The following is a 21,505-nucleotide window of genomic DNA, read 5'->3' on the forward strand; positions in this document are numbered from 1 at the left end:
AAAGAGCTAAAATACCTGGAAAAAAAGGGAGGGTTGACAGCTTTGAGTCAATGACAGCTAGCTGGTGGTTGGACACTTTTCTTTAAGAATGCACCGGAAATTTATTCAATAAACATGTTTTTGACAAATATTTCAATTTGTTTGTGGTCTATATAGCCTGCAATTAGCCTATGCGCCCGAAGGCACGGCTTGAAGACCCAGTCAGTGATGTCACGATATGCCATTTTGTTTAAATTCATACCTACGTAATCACCATCACCAAAAATGTACTTTTTTTTTTGTATTAAAATTTGAAAAAAAAAATATAGACCTACCTACCGACCCTTTTTTTATTTTTTTTTTACTGTTACTGCAAACCAAAATATTTTTAAGGATGGCCTGAGGGAACATCAAACAAGCTCAATGTACCACGAATACTAAAGGCTGGTCTATACCGACTGATCTCGCCCACTCTCAAATACATGTGAATTTTAATGATGGAAGGGATTATGTTTTACTGTACCTTTTGTTGGTTACTGATGTGTCAGTTAGTAATTTTTGGTCTATTTGATCGTTTGTAATTGATGAAATGTCTGTATTTAACTAGCAATCGTCTGATATGGCAAAGAGTAACAATGCTAACGACCTGACCATGAGCTCAGGACTACCTTCAGGGACAAGGCCATTCTTTTGCTCTGAAATAAATAAATAAAGGACTGGTTAATAGAGCTCATTAAAATGGAGGAGGCACAGATGACAATAAGACCCAGGGAAGGTCATGCGGTGGGAGCTACGGGCGAAGCACTGTGGGTGATGGTGCGACCCCTCACTTCTCCTCTGCACCCCACGAAGAGCACCCTTCACCTCGAAATAAACTGTAGTAATGATTTTGTAGTAATCACCCCCCCAAAAAAAACTTCATGAACACACATAACCCCTCCTCCACCTCTCTGTTAATTACTGCAGACATCCATCCACAAACAGCGGCAACAGACACCATCACACGTAGCAATTACTGCTGAATCTTTAATGCACTCTTTAAGCAACTCTCTCCAGCTCTGCACCTCTCTTGGGCAAACCGCAGACCTGTCTTCCCAAACCATAAACCATAAAGGGGGGGCATTGGGACAAGAAAAAAGCAACAAATAAACTTATAAACAAACTGTGTTTAAGCTCGTTTCAACTCCAAAAGCCCCAACAGAAGCATCTTTTCAGGTGAACGTCTTTAAAACACCTCCTAGCTGGACGCAGCTGGAGCTAATGCAGGATGAGTGTCTCCACTCTAAACTAAACAGTAACACATGGCAGACATGTAAAAGTCTGAACGTGCTAAAAGGTCTGTTCAAAAGACGTTTAGATGCACCTGTGCTGTACTGTGAAGTTCAAATGACATTTCCTAATGACAGAACACATCTTTATACGCAATAATTTAAATCTGTGTCAATTATTGTGACACAGGCTGGTTTATTTAAATTTCTGGTGTATCAGCATTGTCAAGCATTTATAGAAAAATAAATAGCAAGGTCTTTCTTTTTAAGCTGGCTGACCAAGAAAGTTTTGGTGGTTTAAATACACTCTAAAAAATGCTGGGTTAAAAACAACCCAAGTTGGGTTGAAAATGCACCGACCCAACAATTGAGTTGTTTTAACCCAATGGTTGAGTTGTTTTAACCCAGTGGTTGGGTTAAATGTTGCTTAAGACAACCCAATTGCTGGGTAAGAACAACTCAACCATTGGGTTAAAACAACCCAATTGTTGGGTCGGTGCATTTTCAACCCAACTTGGGTTGTTTTTAACCCAGCATTTTTTAGAGTGTAGCCAACACCAATGAACCAGCATTCCTTGCCAGAGACATAAAACATTTGATGGTAACCGGAAATAGAAGATGGAAATGTGCAAACATGGAAAGACCTTGAGCCATGGTCACACTAAACTGCATGCAAATGTGCAAATGAATGTGGACAATAGAGTGGTGCAGGTATGACATCACTTTGTAGGCCAAAACACGGAAGCGAGTTAGCATTTTAGCACTTCCTGTTCCCTCGTACCAAAGTCAATGAGTTTTTTGAATGGGATTTTGTTTAAATGGCTTAGATATGGTCTGTGGTGAACACGAGCTAAAAGCAACACTTTCACGTTTTATTTTACGACATAAAATACATCAGTATTACCCCACTCGTGATTTCTTGAAGATATTAAATGTCTTGAAACAGGCAGTTGCTAACAAGTGACTAAATGGGACTACAACTGCTGTTAAGGAGATTGAACGTCATAACTTTTAACATTAAATACAAAATACAAACCGGTGTGCAGGAAACACACAAAGATATTTCATCACTTGCATTACGGGTTCCCTGTGTTTGCATGTGTATGAAAGCAGGAAAATTGTAATTTGACAGCAGCTTTAGTACTTTAGTAATGAACAGCAATGATTTAATTACAACATGAATCTGATGAGCATTCGTTTCATAGTAATAGTGTTCTGACATCCTACAACACTTTGTTTCACCCTATGACAGACTGTGAGAGTCGCTGATGACGTGGGCACTTCAACTCGCATCAAGCCGACTTCTCTACCTTGTATCGTCTCTATTCTTCTCATTTACTTGATGCAATTCATTGCAACGCTGCGTTAACAATGCTCAGGTTCTGTTTCCAATACATCCTTCATGCAAGGCTCCAAGACATGGACATGCAGATTTATATGGTTTTAGGGGTGGGTTTTGTTTTTTTACAGATGTGTTCTTTAAAGGTTAACATGCGCTGGAAAAAAAACCCTTGGCTACAAACTGTGTGTTTTTTGTCAGCTGGGGGAAGCAGTACAGAAAAAAAGCCCTCAGCCAAGCCATCAAGTTGAACATTGAACTTCACAGTAGTAGCTGCCTTTCTATGCCTCTCTTCTTTTGATGTTACCTCCAAAGCAAGGGATCAAAGGCTTGGAGTGTGGCGTGGGGAAGTCCCAGGCTCTTAGCCTGGCAGCCCGTGATATATGCAAAAGTCTATGCCAAAAAGAGAGCGAGAGAGTGAGGGATGGTGGGAATGCAAGCTAGAGAGCAGCAGGCTTGTATGGAATGTGGCTAAATAGTGCGCTTTGCTTTAACGAACTCTGAGGTGATGCAATCGCTTCTTTCTGGGTCTTTAACAGAGAAGTGCTGAAAACAATGAAGGCGTGCCAAAAGAAAGACTAATGCTTGTGGGCGCAAAATGTGTATGATACCTCACCGACAGATCCACTACTCCACCCTCACACGCATTGTGTCATACTCACATAAATATACAATAAGGCATCTGACTTACAGCAAACACCGGCCATATAAAATGCTGCTCTTCACAAACCGACACAAAGACAGACACAAGACCCACACCTACGGATACAATAGGCTCAGCTGAGGTGCGTTTAAACCAACTAACCTCTGCTTGAAGATTTTGCACACACACATGCACAAATATAGGTCTACATGTGCACGTATACACACCCTTTCCCCAGGGCTATAGGATTAAGAGGTCTGTCTGGCTGACAGCGAGCCCTTCCTTCCCACGTACCCTGTCAATTCCCTCCCTCCCTCCTGCCTGCTCGGCCCCTCGGCCCTGCTCTGCCAGCCAGGGAGGAGGACACACCTGAACTTGACATCGATCTGCCTGAGCTTTTCTCAGCACCACACACACATGCATAATCACACAGGCCACAACACAATATCTGGTGAGCAGGGGATACTGAAAACGCAAAATACTACAGGAATAGTGATGTCTGATAGGAAAGGGTTTTTCCAAAAGATTGGCTTGAACAGATTTGCAAAACATGAACATTGGACTAAATCTATATTTCAAATGTATTTAACTGATTTGAAAACATCTATAATGAGTTGTATTTAATTTGATTTAAGTTTTATTTGACGCAGGGGCTTCTGTGAACACTCAAGTGATGACTTGAACAAATCGATGAATCGTTTTTATTTTTGAGACGCATTTCATTTACTTGAAAACATCTAAAATGAGCTAATTAACTAAATATTAAAAACGTGTATACATGGTACGCATTTTAAAATCAATGAATCATTTTTTTTAACAAGTTCATTGAAATGAACAAATGAACTGATTAAATAAAATAATCCTTCTGAAACCTATAATCACAAACAGGACACCCTACAGTTTTAAGGACTTTAAATGCGACTTCTGCAAGTCCTTGAGATCGCAAGTGTACCATTTTTGGTACAGCACCACAGATAACACTTCATGAAGAAATGAAAGGGACATTTTCTCTGGACCTTGAATTCTCAAACACCCACTACGCTGCACAACAATATTATTTCTACTGCCTTGCAATCCTGAACGCTTCTCTCATTCCCCTTTACCTGTGTTTAAAAACAACATGTGTGATCCTTTTTTTAAACACACACAGATACCATCTGAACACCGTTACTAGTCGTAGTGGGTCAGTGCGTGTGTGAGGCTGCCCGTCAGGCAGGCCATGCCAGTGTCTCTGCTCCAGCACCAGATTCTTCTGGAGTCATGGCCTTGAGAGGGAGGGAAAAAAGGAGTGTGGATAATAGGCCTGTTGTTAAAAGAATGGAGGAGAGAAGGAACAAGTGAAAGAAAGTGGGAATGAGAGGGGAGGAATATTAAAGACGAGCAGATCCTGTTTCACTTTCCAGGTCATCCAGGGGATGCCTCTTAACTTTTTGTCGTTATTTATGTATGTTTGTGCTAGCAGGACTTCTTTCACTAATTTTTTAGAATGTAAATGAATGTCACAATTCTGAAATGCTGTGTCGAGTTGTGAAAAATGCATTTGAACCAATGCAAATAAATTAATTACTCTTTTCTTTCACTGAAACTAACCATCTGAATCAATAGATCCACCGAAATTGTGTTAAACACAATGTTCAGTGTTGATGCAAACTGCTGACCAATCAGACCCCAAGGTACTGCTGAAAATGACGGTTAGAAAAATGAGACCCCTTTATGGTCTATTTGGGAATAGATTTTTTAAATGATTATACTCATATTCATCCCTAGGTTTTACGGGCATTGGGATGTGTAGACACGTACAGGTAGATTTGCGCTGCGATAAAAATACGCAGAGAGCCGCCATCGGGGCCTGCGCCGGCAAAGCTGGGCTTCAATTTGAGCTGCGGTGATGGACGGCTAATGAGAGCGAAAAAATCCATCCCGTATAACAACAAAATACCACTGACACTCCCGATCGCTGTGTTCCAGAGATGAGACAGAAAAAAGGTGAGGAGAAGAGAGAGCCGGAGGAAGACAGGCAGGGAATGAGAACGAGGGAGAGAGAGAGGGAGAGAAAACTCACAATGATGACACGTAAGTGCAAAGAGCGATTAAGGATTTACTTTCAAAAGGGCCTCGATTGATCTTTTTTGATAGACCTGCAATAAATCAAACCAGATTGACTCACATGAGAACGAAGCCTAATCCTTTAGTCAGATCCAGAAGAACTCAAACCAAACCAGCTGTTAATTTAGGCTTTACAAGATAAAGCAGGCGAAAGCCAACCTGATGTACCCTAGGGCAGGGGCTTACATCATCTCTGTAAAGCAATCAACTTATTGCCAGTTTGGAGAGGTAATCAGAGTGCACACTGGGGGGAGAGAGAAAGCAAGAAATGCAGGGGAGAAGGAAGTAAGAAAAGGTCCAAAAGGCAGAAATTAAGAGGCTGTATGAGAAGAGAAGACAGACAATGTGGAAAAGTGGGGGAAAGACAAAGAGGTCTAGAAAGCAGGTCAAGGGTTATTGTATGCTAAAATATGTAGCCATGTTAGAGATATGGTGAAATATGAGGGGGAGGGAGTGCAGGCTCTATTTCTTGCCTGTGCACCCTGTAATTTTCTGTATGTTTGGCACTATGCCCATGGCCAGTGCCACCTCGGTCATGCCAGGTCAACCACACAGAGTCAGGGCCATAGCCAGCCATGCTAATTAAACTAGTTATTTTTGTTTGCTGTGAGTAATTTTCTTCACCAAACGTTATTTTTCTGGTGGATTGAAGGATCCAGACACCCAATCCTGTCTTTTCTGGTTGCTTTTCTAATGTCTTTTTCAGACCCACATTCTGTTTGTGCACGAATAAAGGAGTAGAGACCTAGAAATATATGTGTAATAAATATCAAACAATATGATATATAAACTATTCATTATTTATAATTACGGTTATATTTATTTATATTTATGATACACTATTATTATTAGAAACAATATAATAATAATAATAATAATAATAATAATAATAATAATAATAATAATAATAATTAATATAATATAATTAATATGATATAATATAATAATCTTTATTAATCGTATTATTATAATTATTGTTATTATTAAATCTCTCACCACTATTGACAGCATTTTACATCATATATGAGACAATTGCTTCGCCTCTATTGACAGAATTGTCCTGCTTTCGTGTTTTCACTGTTATGCGGTAGGGGGCGCTTACACATAGTCTGAAAAATTACTGAATCTCCAGATCAAAACACAGGAAAAACAAAGCAGAAACAAGTGATAGCATATTTAAGCAGATGCATATGTAAAATAACACAATCATCAACATTAAACATCATATTAATCAAAACTGCCTAACATTACCAAAAGAAATGTTGACCCAGGACGAGCTATAGGACTGTGAAGTTTTGGGGGTGTTAATGAGTTGACTGATCGAATCTGATCCTGCTTTTGTTCAAAATTTTGCTTTTTTATTAAACTTACCCACATTCAGATGTTGATTAAAAAAAACAATGCATGAAGCTAGAATAAAAAAGTTTTTTGGGGGGTAAAAGCAAAGGTTCTTTCTTTTGATATTGCATGTTCAAAATATTCTGGGGCCAAGAAAGTTTTGTGAAAATTATAAAAAATGCTGGCAATGGCTGGCAAAAACACTGGCATGGAAAGAGTTAATAAATACAAACAAACAAATAAATACAATCAATAAAGTATATGGTATATGTAAGTGTATAAAGATATAAGATAAAAAGATAAACTAGGATGTTGTTGATTTGGGCAGTGACAGGGATGCATCACTCAAACACACCCAGACACACATCCACTCATTAGGTACCATGTTCGTGCCTTTAATGTTCTGTTTACTACACACAACAAGATCAAATCTGAAATCCAATTCCAGGCCTGACCAGGGCCTTTCACTTTGGTTCTGAGGGTGCCTTGAAAAAAGCCAGGCTTGTAGTCTCTGGAAAGTGTCCAAGGGAAACTGAGGCTCAAGAGTCCAAACAAAACCCCAGGTGAAATCAGAGTAAAAGCAGGAGCCTGCATCCCCACCTCCCCCCGACACACTGCCTGCACACAGGGATCACTCAGACTTTGGGTGTCTGCTCTTCCCAACTAAATTGAAGTTAAACGAGCCAGGGGTTTGACACACGTGCACATCCATGTAAAGAGCTTGGCACTTCCGCAGCGCTCTGTTGCGCATCCTATCTTTAATGCTGAACTGAAGTCCTTGCCGCCCCTCCTCCTTTTAGTGGGTGTACCACTCATCCTTGTGCCTTCCACCACCCTCCCCACAGGGTCACACTTTTAATTACACAGAAACAGTAATCCCATCAGACAGATGGCAAACAGACTGTCATCCAATGACTTTATGCCCAATTGAATCATTACTGATGTTATTTGCTAAATTATACCAAAACTGAACAACACCGTCAAGCGGGATTTTCACGAGAAGCTAGCGAAAGCAGATGTGCCCTCCTGTCGAGCATCTGTGACAGAGATCAAGAAGGCGTGAAGATGGGAAGTGGAAGCTGGGTCTGTTTAAAATGAATAATATTCTAATCAGTGCGAGCAAATGCAGACTCTTATTATCCGTCGTGGAAAAACAAAAAAAAACAAAAATAAAAATATGATTCCTCTACCGAACAAGACATTTCCAACCAACTTGGTTTGGTAAACCACATAACAAGCACAATTGAGAAGTGACGAGAGTTCTTCTCTTAAAAGAGGGAGCGTGTTTGGTTTATGAGCTTTGCTCGGCACCGCCGTTTGTCTTTGGGGAACATCCCAAGAATCCACTCTTTCCTGAAAACCAAACACAGAGCTTCAGTCCACAACCTTGCTGCCAGAGCCCATTCATTCTTTCTCCCTCTCGTTCCCTCACTAGCTCTCTCTTTCTGTCTGTCTCTCCCTCTTCTTTTCCTCTGCCCATGGCTTCTGTCAACAATTAGCGGTCTCCTCTTCCAGAGTCCCAGACCACAGCACCCCGAGCGTTAAACTATGCAATCTCCCAATCAGTCCCTCAACATAAATTACAGCTTGCGACATCGTTTGGGAAAGAGACGCACCTTGGTGCCAATAAACAAACAATTCCCATAAAATTGTTTTTGACAGAACACAAAACTCCAAACTCAGTTGGAGTCATGACTATATGAGCCATAATAAAGTCAATAAAAATATTTGGAGACTATATTCTTGGCTTGCAGCAGGGCCTGATTGCTCACCTGTCATGCTGCTTGGTGTTAATGTAAGTCTGATTGGTGCATGTTCTGGCTGGGCCCCATGGTATAGTATTCCATGCTGGGTGGCTAGACTTCATGCCGCAGATGGGAGCAGCTCCTCAGCCCAATACTAGAGCAATAAATCTACATTTAACCAGGCCACACCAACGTAACACAAACATTTTCCATTTCATAAAACACGAAGCAAAGGCAGAATTATTCTTCCTTTGTGCTCCCAGATTTAGGGTTTTAATTATTGTTCCTTAGCTACCATAAGGCAGAGGGCACAGGGTCATGGCTTAAGACAACAACTCAGTCTCTAAATCCAATTATTTTAATACCAGCTCAAATTTGTTCATATAGAATAGATGTTTAAAATAATTGTCCCCTGCTTGGCACAAAGAAAAGACTGGCCGCTTCCAAACTGGAGCAGTTGCGTCTTGAGGCATGTGTATTGCTGTAAAGTGATCCATGTAGCAACAAACTTCCAAGCTGTTTTTTTTTTATCCTTTCCTCGCTATCGGTCAATAAGCCATGTCCACAGTTGCTGTTGCATGAAAAGTTATGGGAGATGCCAAACTGGAAAAGGAGCGCAAGAGTGCTGCAAAGGGGACCAACCAGTTATAAAGGAGGGAAGGTTGGGTGTTCATGGGACATACACAGCAGGATTAATGAAAAATGTCTCATCAGAAGATGGCAGTCAGGATAAAGCCATAAATTACTAATATAGATGCTATTAAAAAGAAAGTTACAAAAAATTAAAATAGCCATAGAGCTTTAAGGAACTGTAGTCACAACCACCAAAGCATCTCTGGTTTTCCGTCTGTAATAAGACAGAAATTTGCATCCAAATGACTGTCAACAAAATTCGCACAGACTTAAGTAGCATCAGTAAGATCTGACCACAAAAAGCAACATGAGTGGTTCTCCTCAAGTGTGCGGTTGCACTCCTGGAGTCCGATCCCAGAGGTGAGTGTGTCGAGTGTGTAAGGCCGCACAGCAGCTGTGAGAACGGCACAGGGCCAGCTGCTTCCTCGCCGGCTCCGATTTCCTGACCTCACAGCCTGAGAAGCACACAGTCAGGTGACCAGATTTAAAATCTTCCTCATATCCTCAACCATCTGAGTGTAGACTCTTTGGCAAAGGGCACATGAACGCCTCTTTTGTTTCAAAACCTTTGCTGTGTTCACCGTGTTAATAAAAGACTATGATTCAATTTGTGGCCGAGCTCTGTAAACCAATGCCTTTTTCCCCTGGCTCTGACCACTGTGTTTGCATACCACAAATCTTGCGTAACTGTCAAGTGGTTTCTCACCAACGAGACTTTACATTAATGGAGTAGAGGATATTCATCCACTCTAAATCAATAGTGTGAAAGCCAGGCAGATTGACCTGCCTCGAGAGAGGAACACGTTTACCCAAGTAACGTTACAAAAAGAGAAAGTCCCCAGATGGAGGGACTTTCTCTTCGCAATCCTTAAGTGGAAGACAACAGATCTGTTCAAAGGGTTGGTCAATAATGTTGTTGTGTCCTTCACAAGGGTAATGAGATGGACGAAAATGGGCATTCAGAGGTGATGGCGAGCCGCCTGTGACAGTGGCCTCAGCTTTGCGTGCCTTGAGTAAATAGCTGCCTCTACACGGTAATTTTAACTTAATTGTAAACCGAGGAGAGTTCAGGGAGAATGTCAGAGTCAAACTAGGTCAGTGAGGGCCCCACTTCAGCATGACTAAGCTTCTGACCCGGTGCTGCTCCCTCACCTGTTTTCTTCACACCCTGAGAGATTTAGTTGGTAGACAAGTCGTGATTGAAGACTCCAGGGGTGTGTTAAGCCACGTTCGGGGAGTTGCCCTACGGAGCGTGGCCCTCTTCCCGGCTCATTTGAACTGCAATCCTGCTCTTTTGCTCTCAGTGCATCTTTTTGTCATTTGAGAGCTCATGCCCCATTTGTATTATCCACTGAAATGACAGGCGGAGGAAGAGGAGGGGGGTTGATGGGAAAAAGGAGGGGCTTTGGGGAGTCAGTCACAAGGAGACAGCTCCAACGAAACATCCCCTGGTTGAGACAAACACACACACACACGCAAACTCATGCACGCACACTACTTGACTAATGTGCCACGACACTCGTACATCACCCACAAATTGGACAAATGAATTAACCACGGCCCCTGGTTAGCGTTTCGGGCCTTAAATGGATTTTCCCTCTCCTGGCCTAGCCAATAATTGCATTTATCCATCTTGTTGAAGCGCGGTTTACACACTTGCTAACATCATGCCAATCCAGGCTACATTTTCTGCTCCAATGGCAGGAGAGGAGGAGATTTGTCATTGGATCATAACAGGTAATTCAAACAACAATTAGTTCAATGACTCCGCCGTATGTCAATGTCTGGCTTCCCCACAGGCAGGGTTTGTAGCAAGGGGATCTTCTGTCGCTCATAACCCCACCTCCCACCCCCAGTCTCTCTATCTCTCTATCTCTCACTCATCCTGCTTACTGAGATGAATTGAGCTCCACTGCTTTTTAGTACCGCTCATTCACACCACTAGGCGCTAGCAAACATCATCTCCAGTAAATGTGCCCTGCAACTACAGACCCTAAATTTCACACACACACACACTTTTGCTTTCTTTGTGGGGACTCGCCATATGTGTGATGTTTTTTATACTCCATATTCTATCCCCTAACCCTACCCATCACAGAAAACATAATGAATTTATACATTTAAAAATCATTTAGTATGTTCAAATTCCCTCGTAGGTACCGCTAGCTGGTCCTCATGTAATTTAAACCTATACACACACATTCACTCTGTTAGACCATCACAGCACTTGTGTTGAAGGCTGCTGCAGGGGTCATCTGTGCACTCACAAATGTTTGAACAGTAGTGCATTAGACACTCGAGGGCCGACAGGACAATTGGGCTATTTAAACACTAAGAGACTTCCTTCCCCATGCACAGACCTCAAGATCTGAGCTAAGACGACCCAATATATGAATTCCTGCATCGCCAAACATCTCCCGTCTTCAACTCCCATACTGTAAGACAGCACACACAGTTAAGGAACATCACATACATTTAACACAACAAATGAATCCGAGAGAAGTCAAGACTTCTGTATAAAAACCAGATCATTGTTAAGTTTTAGGCTTTCATGGTTCTCAACACAGTTCTCAAACGCTGGATAATTTTTCCCCTCCGTGTCCTGAAATCTTTCACTTCGACGCCCCATGCTATGACAAAGCAGGCAACTTATCTTTATTGATATTTGAAAAATGCAAAGCGCGACGGCCCATAAAGATACAGCAGCCGTAAAGCTGAAGATAAAGAAAAACTGCCGGTTCTAAAGGGCATCTAGACAAACGTCAGGCTGCCGCTGTCGCTTGCCTATTCCGTACCAGCATCGCCTAAACTGATTGCTGGCTAAAGAAAACAGCTCCAGGTCAGGATTAAACTCTCTTTCCTTATAAATCACTCCTACTCATTGCTAAATCGTTCCGTTCACCAGATAACTGGTAGAGAGGGATCACTATTCACTATGACAGTCAAACAGTCATCATCTCTATGCTGCAGAATTATACCTCCTCTAGGTCAGTGCTCAGATCTTAACTCTGTGAAAGGACATTGGTTGCAATCAGACACCACATCTGCCACCTCTGGCTAACACTGATCAGACACACAGAGCCCTTGGGGCAGCTGGCCAAAGATACACCTCCATTCAATTACACTCCTCGCTCGCAATGCAATTGACAATTCGTTCAGCGAGGGAAGTCAATTCTTGCGTTTTGGAATCGACTGTACTGAGTGTTCACACCATCCTCTAATGAGATGTAGCTAGCGACAGTTGATCCACGCTAATCCTTAAGGGTGAAATGTACAAACAAACAAACAAACCAACATTTCCTACAGTCTGTGCTAAAAACATTGTATGTGTTTTACGCTGGAGGTGTAGAAAACTCCCTCTAATTTGATGAGTCCTTATGTGAGCTTTAGCCCCAGACACACCAAGAAGACAAATCTGGTATATGACCACAGCTGATGCTAATCATCTGAAATATAATCTATATTGTTTAAAAGCCATTGAGCAGGATATGGCCAATGCAAGAGCCTAAAACGCAAGGTTCCGCAACCATCCTCATACGCCCGTTATTTAGCGCTGGGGATGGTTATCTTCAAATACGGGAAGATCTGTACCAAAAAAAACCCTCAAAAACGTGGTTTATAAAGTTCATAAAGCACCTATCTCTGTTAACACATGCAAAAATTGGCATGTTGTACCTATAATCTTAATACAAACCCCAGATTAGTGGATTAATTTCCTTCTACCCTGGTAGAAAATCTCCTTCACCTTTTGTTCAGTTCAGAATGCAGAACCTTTGCTAGAAACAAGCATGCAATAAACTCATTAGTGAACAGACAAGCACACACGCATCCATACGCGCACACACTCTGGGCCCTGCTCAGAGCTTATCCCTTGGCAATTAAAAGTTTAATTAGAAGATTAAAAATACATGGGCTGAGTTTTATCACCTATTACTTTCTCAATTATGTGCTTTACCCATACAAAACGATCCCAACATATCTGCAGGAATTAATGTAGATTATCGAAGTAAACAGGATTTCACCTTCTGTAAAGCAACATTATAGAATCTTAATTTGCAATCAGAGCTAGAAGACGAACTTGTTGTCACATTAAATTAGTTCACGTCCTTATCCAAGAGAAACATTTCACAGGACGGAATAATAAATACAGAAGCAAAACAGTGACTGGTCAGGCTTCATCTTATTTTAGAAGCTTCAATAACATGCCTTAATGAAGATAACTTTGTCCTACTTGCATATTTAAAAATAGATCCAAATAGGTTTTTAGTTGTTTTTCTGTTGAAGTTCTGTATAAAAGTTTCACTGAAAATGTACGTCAGCGAAAGACAGTGATGGTCACTCTATCAGGCTTTTTATCAGAGGACAACATTTACTATGTACTCTGATGTCATTTTGTTTTCTGTACAAGCGATCCACATGACTTACTGACAATGTCAATCATAATGTTTTAAAGTCTGATAACGAATGATGCACAGTAAAAAGACTTTGTGCTGATGAGCACAAGACCCACACATGCTCTTTCAATGGAAACTTCCTCACTCCTATCATTAAGCATACAAGTTAGATGGCAGCTCCGAGAGCATGTGTGTGCACTTTGGCCCAACCCGAGCATGTTCCAATCCAAACAAAAGCCCAGTGCAACCAAATTCCACCAGCGTCACCCAAGCCTCTGCGCTGGAGAACTTCCAGCCGACATTTTGATGACGAGGCGGGAATCAGGAAGCATTAATAACATTAATAATAGCCTGATTCCTAAAAAAAATAAAAATAAAAAAAAAGTTAAAGAAGGAAGGGGGAAAAAAAATGCCACACACAAGGCCTGTCCATCAAACATGACTATAAACTTGTCACCTCCTCCTTGTCGTTTTTTAGTCCCTGCTGTGTTTTTTCTTTCCTTCATTTTTTTGTAGTAGTAGATAAATGCCTGGGGGCTCTATTGTTTGGAAATCTAACCAGGAACTGTCGCCACTCTCATTGCCCCCACATTAGCAGCAATTATGCGCCCTATTCAGACTGTCTTTGTGCATCTCCCTCCTCTCCGTCTTCCATCTCCCCCACCATGCCATGGTGGGCAAATCAACCCAGCTTTTTCCCGCTTTTCATAATCCCTCGCTCCAGTCCAGCATACTGCACAAGGTAAAACACTGACATTCCTTCAGAGCAAGATGAATATATACAAAAACATTAAAATTGTCACATTTTTATTGGGTCAAGCAAGCCAATACATATATTTAAAATGTAGCAGGTTGTAAAAATTCACAAATTACAATATTTGTTAGCCAAAAACATAACATCTTTGTATGTTCCCCTTGTACATTTTTTCCTGTTTCACACATTTGTGTGTGTGCGACAACATGCCCCACTATTTTCACAAAAAATTTTTTTTATGAATTGCATTTTTTTCCCCTGGGCAATACCAGTGGAAATGTTCAATAGCTTTTTATAGCCAGATTTTGTGTTAAGTACCAATACAGAAAATTATTTCCAAAACCCATTTGTGCAAAAAGTGTGACAATTAACCCTATTCTCTTTTATATATTTACATATATACGCAATTATATACATTAATGAATTTTAAAATATCTGAAATAGCTGATAATATTTATAAAATGTTTTAATGATCTGAATACTTAAACAGAAATGATCAATGTTTACTGTAGATGAAATTATATCTATTATGCTTGTATCATGATATCATGAAGAAAATGTTTTGGCTTTTTTAACATCTAAACATTTACTGATAAATTTGTGTACTATGATTGAAATACAAAATGTCAAATTGTATACATATTAATGCAAATCAAAGCGCAATTATAAATTTGTCATTTAGAAACTAACTAGCATTTCAATTCGTACACTTCTTATAATCAATAGACATAAAGTCCTTGACTCAGAAGGCCTCGACACTGGCGCTCTCATCCCCATCAGTAAAATCTGCCTGTCATATAAGAATTCACACGCAGCTATCACACAGCTCCACAGGCCTGCACACGGTGCATGTGCGCAGAAAGAGTAATTTCATTTCCATGTTTCAGGAGCCCCTCAGCGTGTAGGCCAGCAGCAGGACTATATTTAACAGATGACAAAAGTTGCATTCCAGACGTACAGTACAATCTTTGTGTTGATCTTTGTGTATGGAAATAAATGGTGAAGAGGAGAGAGGTGAGGGGTGGGGTCAACAACACACAGCTGCTAAGCCAATGCAGCTCCATGAGACCCAAAATTTACAACAGCATTTATCTGAGTTCCCCATTTATCAGTAAAAGGACAGGATTGCGTTTGCAGCTTTAAAAACAAATGCGACGGAAATAAATCAAGACCGTGACATCCGATAAAATTGGGAAAAAAAATGACTATTTCTATTTATTTGCGATGTGATGCGATTATGAAATCCATAGTCCACATCTGAACAAGAAACCTTCATTAACTATTGAACTAGTGCAGAGCATTGTGTATACACAATGCTGCCTTAAAAACACCAGCGTGACACACGGAGAAAGAGAAAAACAAAAAAAGCGCCAGGTTATTTTCACACACGATCATAGAGAGCAGCCTGCCAAAATCATCAACAAGACAATTGAGCACAGCAAGTAGAAGAAAAAAAAACATCTCAGTAAATATTTACAGCACAAACCTTTTCCATTCATTTACCAAGAACTAACAAAACCGTACTGTACTCTTTCACGGCCCACCCCCTCCGACCCCCCCACCCCCACATCTGCGATTCATTGACTTTACAATTTACCACATGTCGAGATGGGAGAGGTCGGGACTCTATCTGAATCACGACACAAATATGCGAGTGATTTATTGTTTTAAAAACCATGGGCCGATTTAGAGCAACTCCACTCTTCCTGAGCATTACTCCTATTGGCAGACCATGAACAATTACAGTTTGGACTAATTAAGCCCTGAGAATGTGCTGCGCGCCGCTAATGTCTCACAGGCCCCGCTTTCGGTTTAATGGTGCCAAACTTTGCTCCCCAACTTAACTTGCACAAATCCAAAACAGATTGCCCTTTTTTTATGGGTGTTTATCAAGCCCTAGCAAACAGAAACCGTTTGTTTTTTTTTTGTTTCTGTGTGTGTGTGTGTGTGTGTGTGTGTGTGTGTGTGTGTGTGTGTGTGTGTGTGTGTGTGTGTGTGTGTGTGTGTGTGTGTGTGTGTGTGTGTGTGTGTGTGTGTGTGTGTGTGTAGGATGGGAGGAGGAGGGAAAAAAGAAAAGGAGAAAGAAAGAGTGGTGGAGGGAGAGAAAGAGCGAGTCTTGCTTCCGCCATTCTTTGTAAACAAAAGTGATTTGCAAAACAAAAGGATGGCAACCTACTAAATAAACTGGGAGTGTATTTTGTGGAGAGCGGCACAAAACGTGAGCGCGTAGCTCAGTGAGCCCCCTGCGGATAGCAATTAGGGTCCATTAACATGTAAAGCCAATTTGATAAGGTATGAGTCTATCCCTGTAAATCCGTATTAAACTATCTCCTGCACCTCACACGACAGGCTATTCAGCACACATAATCCATATGATAAACCATTGTTATTAGCGTCTTAGCCTAAAAAGATTCAGCCATGGTTTATTAAAATATGTACATGCAAGGCTACACCAGGGATGAATGCATCCTTAGTAAAGTGATTTAAAACACATTAAATTTAAATTAATTTATACATTAGATTTCTTATTAAAATATGCTATAAAAAATAAAAAAAACTGAAACAATATTCCATGCCTCCACCATGCATCTCTATTTCTTTGGGTGTTGCAAGTTTGTCTTTTCTTATGTTGTTCCTTTTTTAAACTACGCATAATTATACGTTGAAACCTGAAACCTCAGCCAAAAGTCTGCAGGCCTAAGGAATTATGGGGCCAGGGGTGGCGTCAAATATCTTAACATTCATAAGTCAGAGAGGCAGTAAATAAACCCAGCGGATTTACGGGCATAAAGCCCCCTGCCAGAACTCAACCGGCCAGACCTCTGCTCTACCTCGCTTTCCCCTCTCCGCAGACCTGTTGAGGTGTGATTTTAGCCTACAGCCACCCAGTTAACCCAGCACCTTTCCAACCACAACACACACGTAGAGTGTGTCCGCAGCCGTGTGTCCGCCACGCAAACTGCTCTCGATGAAAGGGGGAAGAGTAGCTATTGTCTGCGGTTTTTAGCGGGGGGGAAAAAAGAGACTATAATACGTCACATCAATTTGCTTAATGCTACCGAATCATCATAAAGCTTCTCCGATTGAGGTGGTTGGAAACACAAACTCCAGCTCTCATGAATTAAACTGGACTTTTCTCCCTTCACTCAAACACACTTTAAGGGAAAAGCATTTCATCACTGTTGCAAGAGTGGGCCATCAGGGAAATTCAGCTGACACAAGGCCTATGTAAATAATATAATATAATAAAGAAAAAAGAAAAAAATCACATCTCTGATATAACCATTTAGACCAGCATCCGGCTTAAATAATATAGCAGCAGCAAATTTATCCTGAAAAATAAAACACTGGTTCAATAAGTATATCTGAAAATTTTAAATGCAATAAAACTGAATTTGATCATTTTCTTGTTTAATACAAAAAGAGAGAGAGAGAGAAAAAAGGAAAATGCTAAGAAATCCTAAAAAGCACATCATCGGCAGCAAAACCCAACAAGCCCTGTGCATTCGTTAAACGGAGCGACAGCTAATCGATGCTCAGGTGAATTATTTATCCTCTACTTAAGAAATGCGTTTATGAATACAACGGCTTTCAACTTCAAAGCGGCGTGGGTCGGACGCCCAGGCAGCTCATAGGTAGCATCAGACCTCATGGCAAAGAAGCGGGGTGAAGGACTACAGCACGATGTCAAAGACTCAGATCTGTAGGCCTGGTTACAGTAAGAGATCAAACATTACAACATACAACTATAAAGAAATGCATTATATCTATGGGCATAATATTTTGGCTAGAGGGCCAGAACAGACCTGGACTGTACACCCAGCTACATATAGGGGAGGATATCAAACAATAATCCTACTTCCATTTGAGATTGCTAAATATATTGTCGGAAGCCAAAAATGAATAAGACAGGGCTCCATCTCAGCAGGAACAGGAACTATCAGGCTATGAGCTCTGGTAAAAGCATCTCTGAGATTCTTCCCTACCATACAGAAGACACGCTATATGTCAAATACTTCCTTCATATTCCTTCTAATTTGTGCACATTTGCAATGGTCATACTGATGCTTTCATAATTTTCTGCGTTTTTGTTTATATGTGAATGTTTTTTTTAATATGCATTTACATCAGTGAAAAAATTATCAGCAAGTGAAAAACAGATTCAGCAAAAAGGCATGTCTTGAGAAGCACGCGATGCACACAACAAACACAAACAGCCAGGGATGTTTCTACAAAAAATTCTCACTGATACAGGAAACAGGAGAATGCCTTTAAAAAGAAAAAAAAAAGCTAAATCCTAAATTTCAGAGCAGTCCATTTTGAATGTAGTCATTTACTAAATTTCAGGTTACACGTCATTGTCATAAAGCGCACCTTCACGTTTCAGATTAAACCTAAAGCTGATTATGAAAATCAGAAATGACAGCAAGGTCCTACTGCACAATTTTCCTTATTCTTATGATACGTTATTTCAACAACAATGACATGAAAAAATATTTATATATATATATATATATATATATATATATATATATATATATATATATATTGTGAATACAAAATATGTACCTACTAAATCAACACAAAATCTTTCTGGTGCCAGACAACTATGCACAGCTGACAAAAACACCAATCTCTATTTACACTGAAATATTGCACAACGCACAAATATTCTTATTACATGTTATTCAACCTATTGCATGCTCTAAACAAAAAGTCCATCATGCCATGACAAAATGTTATTGCAAACACAAAATATATTACATTTAACATTCATTTAAAGCAAATGTTTATTCATTTAAAAATATTTCTGACTGCACTGTATACTATTTTACTACAATCATGTCAAGGGTGGTATGGGCAATATTGTGCTTTCATTCTGACGATCACAAATTCATTGAGTGACTTCCACTAATTACCATAAACATTTCCCATGATGCTCTTTGGCATTAACAATTATGTGCATTGAATTCTTTAAATAACACAGGCGACATTAAGTTAAGCTCGGATGTATTACTCATCAATTAGCTTAGCTAAATTACTAATGTGTTTTGTTGTTTTATGTGGCACATTGTACAAATGTTTTCATCATCGTGTCATAACAGCATCTTTTGTTTCTATCATTTAAATTATCAATACTTTATCTTTCAAACTCGATTTACAATTAAAAGTGGCAGAAAAAAACACAGGTCAATATAAATATTAAAAATATAAAAAGCTTCAATTATAATGAAGCTTTACATTTTTTAGGGTTAAATGTTAAATATCAGAAACGCCTTATTTTTAACAACAACGATAATAATAATAACAAAAACACCAAGATGATAACAATAACAATAATAATAATAATAATAATAATAATAATAATAATAATAATAATAAATAAAATCGTTCAAACGTTTCATTTCATTTTTTAGAAATTCCGGAACATATGCTACTGTAAATTAAATGTCCAGTTTAAAGCCAACGAGCTAATCCACTAGTTATTCAAGTACACGGACACATGAAATAAATAATACGGCAAAAATGCAGAATATAAAGCAAATATCACCTGGCAAGTATACACACATAGTCGAGGAAAATTGGAAGAAATAATAACAACGAAGTTAAAAGTAGCTTTGGATGTGTGTTTGTGCACGTCATGAAAGCACACTATGCGTTCCACTGTACTTGCCGCTCGCGCGGGTCTATTCACGCGCTTGCGGGCAGCGCTCGTTCAGGGCGACAGTGTATCCGCGCGAGCGGCATGCCATGCCACTGTACAGTGCAGAGTGAATTATGGCAGAAGTTCACTAACCGACCAAAGCAATTCCTAAACATGGACGTGGTGCTTTAGCTACGTGCATGTGGCTGCAGAAACACGTTAAAAACACTTACTGTGCGCGCGGTCGGAGAGAGCGATCCGTTCGGGAGGTACGGGCTCGTGAGGTCGGGAATCATTATAAATGGATAGCCCGGGTACGGTGGGCTCTTGAACAGCCCTCCATCTTGCCTTTTCGCAGCTAACATGGCGGGGGGGAAAAAGAGGAAAACTTTTAGTTTAAGTTACATTCCCAAAAACTTTGTACGTATGTGAGGAGGCAAACGGAACCGAAGCACAGTGGTGTTGTCCTGTGCTAAAAGATGATTTAAAGAAAACAAGCACTCACCCTCCTCTAAACTTTCTCTTGTTTTGTCTCTGAAACTTTCAGATCTAGGCGGAGGCCGTCTTTCCGCCTTGAAATGCAACGAAACACAGGGAATGCATTGAATAATCACAGCGAGGAGATCGTTAGCTAGTTAGCAGCGTGTTTAAACAAGAAATGTGCATGTAAACTTCTGGACAAGTCGCAGATTCGCGGTTATTTGTCACTTACCTCGGAATCCGAAGAGCTGTTTTGATTCGTTTCCGACTCGTTTACAAGAGAAGACTTGACATCTGCTAAATCCCTTTCTGCTGAAGAGTTCTCCGAAATCTTTTCCTCCTGCTCGCCTTCGTCTTTGAAGGCAATCATTTCATCGTTCGCACCCAGATCGTCCCCTCCACCGCCGTTCAGCTGCGGCATTTTTCCCGAGGAGCGCTAATTTTGCGGGGGGCCAAAACACCCAAAAGTTTTTAAACCCTTGATCTTGGTGTGATCCCCGAATCCCGAGTTTTAAGTTTAGGGACTCGCAGTGGCGTTTGGCTGGGTGAGTGTTCAAAACTCAAAAAGAAGAGGGCAATCTTGGCAGAAACAGAAGCCGGAGACGGAGCTGAGGCGCTCGGATTGAGGGAGTTGAAGTTGGTCGGAGTGGTTTTCAGTTCAAAGGCGGCGCTGATTGACAGATAGAGAGGGATGGAAATAGAGAGAGTCTGGATTCGGGATTATTGACAGGGAGAAACACACAAGAAAAAAACTAATGAGATTCAAACAGGGAGGGACTTGAAGTGACGTTTTCATAAATAGAGAGGGGCAGGAAAAAGTACTGGAGGGGGAAAAGGGCTTGAACGAGAGCGAAAGAGAGAGCGCGCGCGCGAGAAACAGAGAGAGGGAGAGGAAAAGAGCTTTTGGTGAAGAGCAGGACAGTAAAAGCGAGTCGCCCCTGTTTGCTTTTGTACAGGAATGAATGGGAAAATAGGCGGAAGACACTTGTGCTGTAGCTCGTCTGTATGTATCTGAGCAGTGAAACGGCTCACATCTAGAATCATATCGGCTTCCTTATTTTCTACAGTTGTTTTAGGAGGTGCTAGCGGGCTGGGATAACCCCACTCCCCCCAAACTTCACGTCAAACGAGAATTGCTCTAAATCGAACCTATTTATGTTACTTCAAAACTATTTTACTTAA

At 40.6% G+C, this 21,505-nt stretch overlaps 1 protein-coding gene across 19 annotated transcripts in view; it reads right to left on the bottom strand.

The window, feature by feature from the left end:
* Positions 1-21,198, bottom strand: part of tcf7l2 (transcription factor 7 like 2) — a 90,745-nt gene extending 69,547 nt beyond the window's left edge. For 3 of the 19 annotated variants that reach the window (XM_067430544.1, XM_067430541.1, XM_067430540.1), the window contains exons 1-3: positions 20,556-21,110; positions 20,349-20,415; positions 20,077-20,201 (exon numbers count right to left, since the gene is read on the bottom strand). In XM_067430544.1, coding sequence (XP_067286645.1) covers positions 20,077-20,201; positions 20,349-20,415; positions 20,556-20,744 — 381 coding nt within the window. In that variant the 5' untranslated portion in view covers positions 20,745-21,110. Of the gene's footprint in view, positions 1-20,076; positions 20,202-20,348; positions 20,416-20,555 lie in introns of all 19 variants that reach the window. The other 16 variants (XR_010900346.1, XM_067430548.1, XM_067430539.1 and 13 more) reach the window with 11 other exon arrangements.
* Between the last annotated feature and the right edge of the window lie 307 nt (positions 21,199-21,505).

Source organism: Pseudorasbora parva, chromosome 21 (genome assembly GCF_024679245.1).
Source record: "Pseudorasbora parva isolate DD20220531a chromosome 21, ASM2467924v1, whole genome shotgun sequence".
Classification (NCBI taxonomy): Eukaryota; Metazoa; Chordata; class Actinopteri; order Cypriniformes; family Gobionidae; genus Pseudorasbora; species Pseudorasbora parva.